Source organism: Molossus molossus, unplaced genomic scaffold, assembly GCF_014108415.1.
Source record: "Molossus molossus isolate mMolMol1 unplaced genomic scaffold, mMolMol1.p scaffold_m16_p_7, whole genome shotgun sequence".
NCBI lineage: Eukaryota > Metazoa > Chordata > Mammalia > Chiroptera > Molossidae > Molossus > Molossus molossus.
In genome coordinates this window covers 57477545-57490701 of record NW_023425401.1, presented here as the reverse complement: position 1 = coordinate 57490701, position 13157 = coordinate 57477545, and the positions used below count along the sequence as shown (strand labels likewise).

Sequence of the window (13157 nt, the reverse complement as noted above, 5' to 3'; positions counted from 1 at the left end):
GTCTTATTTAGGTTCCAGCAAATATACTACAAAGAATTAGGAAAGGTCCTGAATGGAAAGGGTTCCTTATAATCTCAGGTAATTGAGTTTTTAATTAATGTCCACCTATACTGCTACAATTTATCTTTGAAGTAGATTTTTTAGTGTCGGTAAAATAAAAATGGGTAAGAGACTAAAGAATATATCTGCATTTTCTGTTGTATTTTATTATAGTTCAAAAGTTATTAGTCACTGTTCAACTATAATCGTTTTAAATACTAAAATGATCACTTAGGAAAACAAAATACATAAACACATATAAACACAGCATCCTGATAAAAATAGCAAAAATGTCAATATATAACAATAGATAATATGGGAAAATAAATTAATATACCTCTTAAAGAAATATCCATTTGCTTCGAATTGTTCTCTTAGCATAAATTTCCCTCTATATTCAATGATAAGTGCATCAGGAGGCAAATCTTTTGCAGATTTCAGAATTTTCTTATTTTTTTGTATATGGCTCTAAAAATCAGAGAAATGTTGAGATTAATTAAATCTGAATGCTTTTAGTCTAACTTAGTGGTTCTCACCCTTCCTAATGCTGCGACCCTTTAATACAGTTCCTCAAGTTGTGGTGATCCCAACCATAAAATTCTTTTCATTGCTACTTCATAACTGTAATTTTGCTACTGTTATGTCTTAGACAACCCCTGTGAAAGGGTTGTTCAACCCCCAAAGGGGTCGTGACTCACAGGTTGAGAACCACTGGTCTAACTACTTAAACTGTATATAGTAGAAAAAAGGAAGTTTTTGTTTTATAACATTTTGGCAAATATTTACCTCTATAGGAGGTTTGAAGAGCAAATTGTTGGTATTCAAATTTGATTTATTTATCTCTTTTTTGTCATTTCCACTGCCTAATCTCAGAGCTATTCTTTGTGCCTCCTTCTGAACACCCTCACTATACTGGTTATTATTTGCCTCTTCATATCGATCCATCCATGCTTTGATTTTTGTCTCCCATCCAAAATTTGAACCATCAGATGAAGGATCAATCTCTGGAGCTGAACCCTAAAATCACAACAAACTAAGCATTAATATCTGGACTTAAAGTATGTTTACATACATACACAAAATCAATGACAATCTATATATAAAATAAAAAGTAGACATAATGTAGGCTTTCTAAATTGGTCCTGGTAAAAAGACATAAATGAGCAGCTTACTACATTTTTATACTGCATGCTACAAAAATATGAGTTGGAAAACTCAAGAAAGCTGAGTTAAGTAGGAATAGTAGAAATGCAAGTTTCACCATCACTACTATAGCCACACGCAGACTATCAATAAAATTGCAACTACCCAAAGGTTTGGAGTCATTGTCAGCTAATGGTTAAAAAAAGATAGCAGATGAAATTTTTTAGTTTAGAGACTTCCAACATCTACTCTGAACTCACTCAAAGCTCTATTTAACCAAAATAAATATGTGATTATTATGTAAACTACACACACTGCATATTAAGTATACAGTCATCCGTTTATCACGGTTAATACGTTCCAGACTCTAGCGGTTGCACCTGGCATTGAAGGATTCCTGGGGTGCTCGAATACAGAAGCCTACGGTCCATACATACAATAATTTTAATTGTAATTGTAATACAAGGGTGTATAATTGACTCAGACAACCAAGTGTGCACTGTATCATTTTCACTGTCTCGATAAACTTTTTAATGAATACATTTGAAAAAACCGCGATAGGGTGAAGTCGCGAAAGTTGAAGCGTGAAGTGGCAAGAGATGACTGTAAACTTATTTTTACATATTACAATTTTAATGTTTTATAACAAAAATGTATTTTGCTATCTTAATTTAGTGTAATTCCAATTGTCCACATGATAAATTTGACATGAGAATAAAATGTTTCACAGAATGTGAATGACCCAAATAGTCCATAGCCTAAATTCAAGGACCATATGAGAGCAATGACCTTCAAGTTTAAGTGCTTACTCCTCCTCTATAGTCCCTATTAAAACCTATAAGAATTCTAAATGCCAAGTAATAAAAAGTTACGACCTCTCTTTATGTTAAAAAACAAAAGGGAGATATTTTTTCACTGGAATGCAATTTACAGAAAGGTGCAATTACCACTCGTTTAAAAGTTTTATTAAAAACTGAATGCCCACAATTCTTATTTGCAATCTTAGGATAAAAATCAATTAATGCAGATAACAAGAACATATCTTTTACCTTATCATTAACATAATTCAAATTTATAACGAATTTAACGTGAAATTTCAATTTAGTTCTAAATTGTTTTCTTTCTACAATATTAAACTTTGATAAAAGGTTTTCTCTATATGTACAACTTATAATTCTAAAATTTTAATATTATATGTAGATTTCATTAAAATCCTTATATATCCTGCTTAGACATGTACATGTGTACAGAAACACTAAAATTTAACATCAGTCAATCTTCCATATTCTTTACTACATAAAAAATACAGTTGAACTGTGAACAACACAGGTCTGAACTGCATGGGTCCCCTTATATGTGAATTTTTTTCAATAAATACCTGTATTGTTTTCCATCTGTGGTTGGGAGTTGGCAAATGCAGAGGCCCAACTGTATGCATTAATCTATGCCATTTATATAGGGCACTTGATATTTGCAGGGGGTCCTGGAACCAAACCTCCTTGGATATCAAGTTATAACTTAAGTTTTGGGGAGTCAAAACTTATACTTGAATTTTTAATTGTGCAGGGGGTTGATGTCCCTTAACCCTGGCATTATTCAAGGATCAATTGTGTATAGTATGTTGCTTATGTGTTATTTGATGTGATAGGTTTATTTCACTAATATTTTATGTACTTACATATATTACATTATAATGATAACTTGATAAAGAACAGATTTTTATACAAATGAGACACTGTATTTTAAGGCTTTCCTGAGCTTTTTTTTTTTTTTTTTTTTATCCTCACCTGAGGATGTTTTTCCATTTTTTGTACAGATAGAGTGGGAGGGAGAGAGAGGAAGAGAGAGAGAGAGAAACATCGACGTGAAGGGACACATCGAGTGGCTGCCACCTGCACAACCAACCAGGGCCGGGGACAAACTGCAACCGAGGTACGTGCCCTTAGCGGGAACCGAACCCGGGTCTCTCCGGACTGCAGGCCGACGCTCTAACCGCTGAGCCAAACTGGCCAGGGCTTTCCTCAACTTTTTAAATGAAATCTACCAGTTTTCAAATTTTTCTTTATTTTGCGCCCCCCCCCAAGACTATATTGAGCTGATATATCTTTAATACAACTCTTCTATATCTCTTGAACCTTATAAATACTACAGAATTACTTATTAGAATTGTAACAATCTTAAAGAGATAAATTCAAGTTAAGAAAAAAGATATTTTTAAAAGATGCATAAAGACTCACTACATAATAAATGAAAATATTTCAGTTAAGTAAAAGGTGCTCCCTTCCTCAATAGGCCTGCTATTGAATTAAATAAATTGGGAAGAAAGGAAAATAGCTGGAGTATCAATTGTTCCAACAGCTTAATCCAAAAACTTTTTCAGACCTCTTTATTCTGTGTCAGAGAAAGACCATAAATCTAAGTTTAACATAATAAGTATAAAATCCCAACTTTAACATATAAAAGAACATATAAAAAATTTTATGAAACTTTGGACTTGACTGACAACATGAATTAACATTCTTGAGAAAGAATTACATAAGTACATTAGAATAATCATTGGACAATTGCTTATTTTCCAGGAATGTGGAATAATGAATAATTGTAATCAATACTTATTACTGAATAATAAATGATTATATTACAGAATGAATTATTATACCGGGTGGACAACAGATATGCTGTAACATGCTCCCCACATCCTGTTTTAACATCTGACAACTTGAAAAACCCCATTTTCCTTTACTACCTAATTTAAAAAGCTATAGTAACACTGGATAGCTGACCTCTGTGATCCAACACAAACCTATCTCTTAGGGGGAGGCAGAGCTGGGGAGACTTGCTTCTCTCAGCAATCGTGGCATCTACAAAATCGAGGATTTATTCTAATTAATTAAAGGTACAAGTGACTAGTTTGTACTTATATGGTGGATCTATGGTGATTTTATAGTATTTTATAACAACTGATGACTAAATCATGAGAATCCCATCTATGCAAAAGAGCAAATTTTCAAATTCCAAATGTGATTTTGCATTCACACGTGTAGAATATTAACACCAAGTGTACTGAACACATGAAATGCAGTAACTAACTGAAATTCAGGATACTCGAAATTTTAATATTAGAAATTGCTTATATATCTCCTCCTTTTGGCTCTTTTAACAATGTTAATAAACTCTAAGAGTGGTGTATTTATCCAATTAGAATTCTCTATGGCCCAACTTCTGGTAAAGATAATAAACAATGAAATGACACACAATGAAGAAAGCATAAAGATTACGAAAAAACAACTTAGTAAACTCCTGAATAACTGACAGTTACTAACAAGGGCTTAAATTTAACATATTTACCTTAACTCTTGATGATTTCCTAGATCCTTCACGAAAGGCCTGAAATAAAATGGAATTCTGAGTTTTGAATATAATTAATACTTAAGAATCAATCAGTTCACTGAAGCTTTTTACTGAAGTCTCATAATAACAAAAAGTTTGGTATAATAACCAGAAATAGGAGAATGTTTAAGTAAATAAAGTCATTTACTAGAATACTAGTCTATTAAAAATAGAATACATACTATGTAAGAACATGAAAATATGTATATGATACAATGCTAAGAAAAAGTCTAAATTTTCTGTGTGATCAATATTACAACCTTGGAAAAATACTTGATAAAAACTGGAAGGATATAAAAAATATTATAGTAATTCCTCTAAAATTCAGCTTCCACCACTTTCAATCTAATTCATATAAAAAAACGATGCCCGGCCAGTGTGGCTCAGTGGATTAAGCATTGGTTCACGGACTGAGACTGAGAAGTTGCCAGTCAATTCCTAGTCAGGGCACATGCCTGGGTTTCTAACTCCATCCCCAGTAGGGGGTGTGCAGGAGGTAACTGATGTTTCTCTCATGCTGATGTTCCTCTCTCTCCCTTCCTCTCTAAAAAAAATTAATGAAACAATTTTTTTAAATGAAAAACTTACTTTTTTACATTTTGAAATGTTTTGCTCTTTGTCCCCACTTTTTTTCCTTCTTTTATCATTAACCTTAGAAACTCTTGAAGGAGTTAAAGTAATAGATGTTGGGGTATGCTGAAACGCAGTATACAATTCCACAGGAACTTCATCACCACTCTCAGTTGCACTGGTATCACCATCTTTAAGGCAAAATAAAAAATACTGCATGTGTCATACTTCTATTTCAAACAATAAAATAGCATTCCACACAAGAAACTATTATATATGCATTTTTATGAAGAATAAAGGTTTTTTTTTCCACTTCCTTACTCACCTCATTCATATTAAGATACATTTAAATGCAAACTACAAACATCAATCCTCATACATTAAACCAGAAAGGATACAAAAGTCTGACAACACACTCAGATAGTGTGACTATGGGAAACACACAGTTGCATACACTGCCAGTGGAAATTCAGAATTCCCTCCAAAGGGTAGCCAAATCTAACAAAATTCTATATGCACTTACCCTTTCATTCAACAATCCTATTTTAAGGGATCTATCCAAAGATAAAATGGCAAAGCCCCAAAAACAACTTATGCAAGAGGGTTTCACTGAAGATACTCTTTGTAATAAAAATAAAATAAAACAAAAAAATTCTGAAAACAACCCAAATGTCCATAAAACAGGAATCATTCAATAAACTATCATTCAAAACCAGCTGTATTGATATCAACATGTTTTAAGCTGAAATGAAAGTTGCAGCAAATGTTATACTTCTAAATTCTGTTCCCCAAAATGAAAGAAACACTATTCCAAATAACAAACTAATAGATCCTTATCTTTCCAAAGAGCAAACATATTTAACCTCTTTAAACTAATAAGTTACTATGTATAAAAATATATGGATGATTTAAAATTTTTATTTATTTTTCATATTTCCTACATTCTTATTTTATAATCTATAAAAAAGAATATCTAAAATCTATATCTGAGTTGTAAATTATTTACAATCAACATTTATAAGTAAGGTATTTCCATCCGACTAAAAATATGCAGGCCACTTATTCTCTCAATCACACTAATCCAATTTAGCATATATCCTTTTCACCCACCTGACAAATTTTCCCTTTTCCGGCGTTGTAATAGCACCGCTCTCTCTTTATCCAAACTCCTACATTAAAATAGTAACATGATTATTATTTATCAAACTTTCATAAATTTAAATATAAAGCAGATTTGTTTAAAATGTGACAAACTTATAATTTCTCTAATGTTGTTACTGAAAACCAAAAGTATAAAATACATGTACTATCCCTTGCCTTATATTAGATTTCATCTAGCACCATTAGCATTATATGCCAGTTTAGTGAGCATAATTGCACTCTGTTAAGAAAATAATTTTTTACGTAGGAAACTAGTACACCTTTTTAAAAGAATTTTTAATCAAATATTTAAAGCAAAAAGTCTGGGGGAAATGTTAATGTAACATATATAACAAAAATGAAAAATTTCCCTTTTTTTTAATTATTGATTTTTTAGAGAGATGGGGGGAGAGAAACATTGATGAGAGAGAAAGATGCCTCCTGCACACGCCCCTAATGGGGATCGAGCCTGCAACTTGGGCATGTGCCCTGACTGGGAACTGAATCAGTGACCTCTTGGTTCATGGTTTGATGTTCAACTACTGAGTCACACCAGCTGGGCAAATTAAATTTCTTAAAAGAAATGAAAGACACTGTTTTTTTTAAAAACACATTCAAAATACTTTTTTATTAACAACTGAAGGATAACTAAATGAAAACTAGGTGATCTGACTCAGAAAATATAACCTTTCCTCTAGGTCTGCAGGCCCATTTAAATTCTGTGGAAGCCTAATTGATTTGAAATAATTAACACTAAACATTTAAAATTAAGTAAATGTAAAATACTTCATTAACCTCCTTTAGCTTCCACTCATGAAGTACACTACATCAATAGTAATTGTTTTATTTTATTTTACTCCTATGTTTTACTGTCTAACTTATTAGTCTAGTATTTTTAGATGGGTAAATAAGGGCTCTAGACTGAAATGCCCACAACTTAGTAATGGTCTTGCCTTAATATCTACTAGGATATGCAACTATCCTATAGCATCACTAATAACTATCCTAGTCATCACAGAATGACAGCAGATATTGCTCAACTGACTGCCCTCCCTGAAGGTCAGTTTATAATCAACTCTTATTAAATTCATCAACAGATACTTATCCCATCAAAAAATATCGGGTGTTATGCCCTGGCTGGTGCCGGTCAGTGGTTAGAAGATCATCTTGTGCACCAAAGGGTTGTGGATTCAATCCCCAGTTGGGGCGCACATGGGAAGCAACCGATTGATGTTTCTCGCCCACATCAATGTTTTTCTCTCTCTCTCTCCCTCTCCCTTCCTCTCTCTCTAGAATCAATGTATACAACAAAAACATATCCTTAGGTGAGGATTTATATATATCTGGTGTTACAAAGTGAAAAAAATCACACAGAAAAGCTTCACTCATAATAAAGAAATGCAAAATATAAGCCTAAGATTACCATTTCTCACCTAAACTGGCAAAAATCCAAGTCTGTTAAACACTATTGTGAGGCTTGGGAAAACAGACATGGCTTATCCATTATTGGTGGGAATTCAAAATCGTACAGCTCCTAATGGAGGAGAATTTGGTGACATCTGATAAAATTTTACATTTACCCTTTTTTGTTGTTAATCCTCATGGTATTTTTTCCACTGATTTTGAGAGAGAGAGAAACTTCAATTGGTTGCCTCCTTCACTCGCTCTGATCTGGCATTGAATCTGCAACCCAGGTATATGCCCTTAACTGGGGGGACCAACACTCCAACCACTGAGGCACACAGGCCAGGGCTACATTTACCCTTTTATTAAACAATTTCATTTCTATTTTCAATGACAAAAGACTAGAAATAACTCAAATATCCACTCAAAGGGGACTGGGTGTAAATTAAAGTACATGAAAAAAATGGAGCACCTTGAAGCAACAGAGAGATAAATTCATCTGTATATACTACTATATAGTGATCTTCGGCATATATTTTTAAGAGAAAAAAAGAAATGTGGCAAAAACTGTATATACTACTGCTTACCTAAGTAATGAGGGAATACAAATAAATACACATATATCTGTTTCTAGTAAGAAAACAAACAATGAAAAAATGATAAATTTTTAAGAAATTGTTATTTCTGAGGTAGAAGGTACAAGGATAGAAGTTAGACTTAATATTCCTTGTTTTAAATATTTGACTTCAGAATGATAGGACTACATCTTGCTTAATTAGACAAATGTGTAATTATAAAAATAAAGTATAAAAAGCAATAAAAAATAAAAATAACAGGATTACTCATATATTTCTGGTAGGAATGTAAAATGGTACAACTATTCTGCAAAATAGTAGTAGTAGACAGTATCTTATAAAACTAACATATGACTAAGCAATTTCACTCTTGGGCATTTATCCTAGAGAAAACAAAACTTAGGTTCAAAACCTGTACACACATGTTCCTATCAACTTCATTTGTAATAGCCAAAAAGTGTAAATAACCCAAATGTCCTTCAACAGGTGAATGGTTAAACAAACTGTGGTACATATACACCCACAGAACACTGCTCATCAATTTAAAAAAAGAATGAAATACTGATAATATGCAGCAAACTGGCTGGCACTCCAGGGAATTACACTGAGTAAAAAAAAGCCAATCCCAAAAAGTCACATACGTATGATTCCATTTATATAACATTCTTGAAGTGACAAATTATAGAAATGGAGTATAGAATTAATGATTGCCAAAGGTCAGGGATGGGAGGGGTGGAAGGTGGGAGGTAGGTTTCACTATAAAAGGCAACATGAAGGATCCTTGTGATGGAAATGTTTTATCAATATCTTGGTTGTGATATTCTATTCGTTTTGCAAGATGTTAGAACTGGGAGAAACTGGGTAAAGGATACACAGGATCTCTGTGTTATTTCACAACTGCATGTGAATATACAATTAACTTAAAATAAAAGGTCTAATTAAAAAAAAAAACTAATATAGTTAGCATAAGAGCATATCCAGCTGGTATTATAACCACACAGTGCAATTCTCTTTTTTTTTTTTGGTGGTACATGCCCTGAGCGGGAACCGAACCCAGGACTCTCTGATCCGCAGGATGACGCTCAACCACTGAGCCAAATTGGCCAGGGCAACACAGTGCAATTCTTTCAAGGGAGTTTTAATACAATAAATTAACTATACAGCCCTTGTGGAAACTAAGGAAAGAAAAAGTTCTAAACTGTTTTAGATTATCATATTGTTGGTGCTGGTGTTGGTGATTGTTATGCTCTTCTATGGGATTAAGCAAGTAATTGTGATATTCTAATTACATTATTGTCCGGGTTGTTGAGAACTAGGATATAAGGAGATACAGGTGGGACATAGAAATGGTTAAATGGCATACAGTTGTTGAATTACAATATTGTAAACCTGAAGATTATATGTATAATGTTATATAACAATTTTACCTCAATAAAAAAAGGTTAAATAAAAGTTATTTCTATACCTGGTATTCCTAAATTTAATTGTAATTATCAGTATAAACTCATATATTTTATCTTAAAAACAAATAAAAAACAAACAAACAAAGCAAATAGATAAAACCTATTTCCTAGATTTGTTTACCAAAAAAGATGTAGGGCCTGGACAGTTTGGCCCAGTGGTTGAGTGTCAGCCTGCGGACAGAAGGGTCGAGCGTTCGATTTGGAGTTGTGCAGGAGGCAATCAACCAATGTGCCTCTCTCACATCCATGTTTCTGTCTCTCTCTCTCTCTCTCTAAAAAACAATGGAAAAATGTTCTCAGGTGAGGCTTAACAACAACAAAAAATAGTAATAAAAATGATGTAGATACAGCCTGGCTGGTGTGGCTCAACAGTTGAGCGTCGACCCACACACCAAGAGGTCACCGGTTTGATTCCCGCTCAGGGCACATACCCAGGTTGTGGGCCAGATCCCCATTGGGGGACATGCAGGAGGCGGCCTATTGATGTTCTTTCTTATCAATGTTTCTCTCTCTCTCTCTCTAAAATCAATAAAGAAGAAAAAAGATGTAGGAAAAGTGGTAAATCTAATAGGAAGGAACATGACTAGCTCTCTGAGATTCTGGTCTTAAAAACCAATTCTGAGTTTGGGGCACAGAAGTATAAATAAGGTAAGCTCGAGGCATCGTGTTATATCAGATAGCACAAAAAGTATCAAGTACTTACTAGGGTACTGTCAAAAGCACCCAAGAGCCAAATCAAAGGGGTTCCCATTAACCAAAACTGGGGCAAAATTTGAACATCAATAAATGTAATAACAGTAATAGACTGATAAATTCCAGAGTTCATAATTATACTTAAGTTTTTTTCATTATTCTGAAAACTGGTAAATAGAGGCTAAGAATCCAAAGCATTTACCCTGCCTTTCCTCACTGAAATATACTTTAAGAGAACTGAACAGTTAGTATAGGGACATGTTTTTCTATAGAAATAGTCCAGCTAATAAGTGATGAGCAATACAATTAACAAGTCACTAATGTATAACTCCTAATAAATTAGTGGATTTAAAGAATGACTATCACCCTGGCTGGTTTGAGCACCAGCCCTTGGCCCTAAGGGTCACAGATTCAATTACTGGTCAAGAGCATATATCTGGGTTGCAGATTCGATCCTAGGTCCCAGTCAGGGTTGTGCATGAGGCACCAATCGATGTGTCTCTCTCACATCTATGTTTCTCTCTGTCACACCCTCCCTCCCCCTTCCACTCTATCTAAAAATCAATGGGAAAAGATCAAGTGAGGATTACCAAAAATGAATAAATTTAAAAAAAAAAGAATGACTATCAATGAGTCCCATCATAGAGACAACCAGATATTTTGTGTCACCTAATAGAAAAGTCTATGAAACAGTCTTACCAAAAAAAAAAGGAGAGAACTTAAATCTGATCATATACCTATTTACAAAAATAGAGAGGACAGGGAAACCTGTTAAACAATGATAATGCAACCGGCAAACTCAGGATAAAATTCAGTTCCTTTAAAAAAACACACTGCAAGAAGACAGGGGTTGGTAGGGATAAGGGGAGTAAGTTTAGATTACTAGGAAATTAAGATATGTGTATCAGCCCTGTCCGAGTGGTTCAGTTGGTTGGAGCGCCTCTCATAACCAAAAGGTTGTGCGTTGGATTACAGTCCAAGGTACATAGCTAGGTTGCATGTTTAATCCCAAGTCAGGGCATATATGGGAGGCAACCAATCGATGTTTCTCTCTCTCTCCCCCTCTTCCTCTCCCTCTAAAATCAATTTAAAAAACCCATACCCTCGGATAAGGATTTAAAAAAAAGAAAAAGGTATGTATCAATCAATCAGTACTTTAGCAGTGGCTAAAAAAGAACAGATTTTGTGGCATGTATGATAATGGTTTTGTGACTATGGTTATCGTTTGTTTTTTAATTATTTTACATACATACACATAAATACATATATATTGAAATACATAAAGATATATTTGAATGAAATAACATATCTGAGATTTACATTAAAATAGTATATGACTCTACCAGTGTGGCACAGTGGATTGAGTGTCCTCCCATGAACTGAGAGGTTCCAGTTCAATTCCTGGTCAGGGCACATGCCCGGGTTGCTGGCTCGATCCCCATTAAGGGGCATGCAGAAGGTAGCCGATCAATGTTTCTCTCTCTCTCTCCTTTCCTCTCTTGCCAAAAAATCAACAAAAAAAAATATTTAAAATAGTATATGAAGGGGAGAAAAAATAGATGGCAATATAAATGAAAAAAGACTTGATAATTGTTGAAGCAGGGCGGTGGAAATATGTGGGTTCCTTATACTATTTTATTTTTATATAGGTCTGGCATAATAAAATTTCCTAATAAAAATATTTTTTTTAACCACAAAAGAACAAAAAAGAAAGAACTCATGGACATGGACAACACAACAGTATGGTGACTGCAGGGAGGAAGGCAGGGAGGAGGGTGGAAGGTGGAGGTGGAAGAGGGTATAAGGAGGATAAACAGTGATGGAAAAAAATAAAATTAAGCAAACTAAACCTACAATGAGGTATCACATCATACCTGTCAGAATTGCTACTATCAATAAATCAACAAACAAGTGCTGGCATGGATATGGGAAAAAAGGGAACACTAGGGTGCGCCAAAAACACACACACAAACATCATAAAAGAGAAATCAGAAAAAAAAAAATGCAAACCTACAAAATTCTCTATGGCAATGTCCTTCTAGTAACTCTTTAACATAATGCATTCCAGTGAAAAAACATGCCATTACTTAGAAGATGCACTATTATTTTATGCATCACTAATAAAGTAAAAACCTTACAAAGTAAACTGTAACACTTTATCAATGGAAAGATTCTTCCTGATTTTAAGGATGTCAGAATACACACACACAAAAAAACAAATCCAAAACACAACCCATAAAAAATAAAAAGTATATCTTAGAATTGATGAAATACAATAATCCATTAATTATTTTATCTAGAATTCATATATAAATTTTTATAAACTAAAGATTATCTCAGTAAAATTACTGGCAATCTTATTGGTATGCACAACTTACCGAGGCTGACAACGTTCACATAGGTATGTGTCAGGAATATGCTGCCTATCAATCCCCATGCAGTCAATATGTTGCCACACACTTTAAAAAAAAAAAAAAGAGCAGAACGTATATTTTTAAAATAATCCTTAAATTGAGATTTGATATTCCATTTAACTATCACTTAAGTGCCTACTTTGAGTTTAGTACTTTAAAAGTACTAAAAAGTGCTATGAGAAAGTCATCAAAATGTCCTCAGGGAGATAAAACTTTGAGATGTAAAAACAAGAGGACAAATATAAGATATTATATATAAATTTATAAAGCAAATATAATTTTAAATTGCAAAAGATATACATTATAAATATTATTAGCAATTACAA

At 33.5% G+C, this 13157-nt stretch overlaps 1 protein-coding gene across 7 annotated transcripts in view; it reads right to left on the bottom strand.

The window, feature by feature from the left end:
* KMT2E (lysine methyltransferase 2E (inactive)) overlaps positions 1 to 13157 on the bottom strand; it is a 99969-nt gene that overhangs the window by 28830 nt on the left and 57982 nt on the right. For all 7 annotated transcript variants that reach the window (XM_036247607.1, XM_036247604.1, XM_036247610.1 and 4 more), the window contains 6 exons: positions 12796 to 12876; positions 6253 to 6311; positions 5161 to 5333; positions 4531 to 4569; positions 826 to 1056; positions 377 to 507 (listed from right to left, as the gene is read on the bottom strand). In XM_036247607.1, the coding sequence (XP_036103500.1) occupies positions 377 to 507; positions 826 to 1056; positions 4531 to 4569; positions 5161 to 5333; positions 6253 to 6311; positions 12796 to 12876 (714 nt within the window). The remainder of the gene's footprint in view (positions 1 to 376; positions 508 to 825; positions 1057 to 4530; positions 4570 to 5160; positions 5334 to 6252; positions 6312 to 12795; positions 12877 to 13157) is intronic.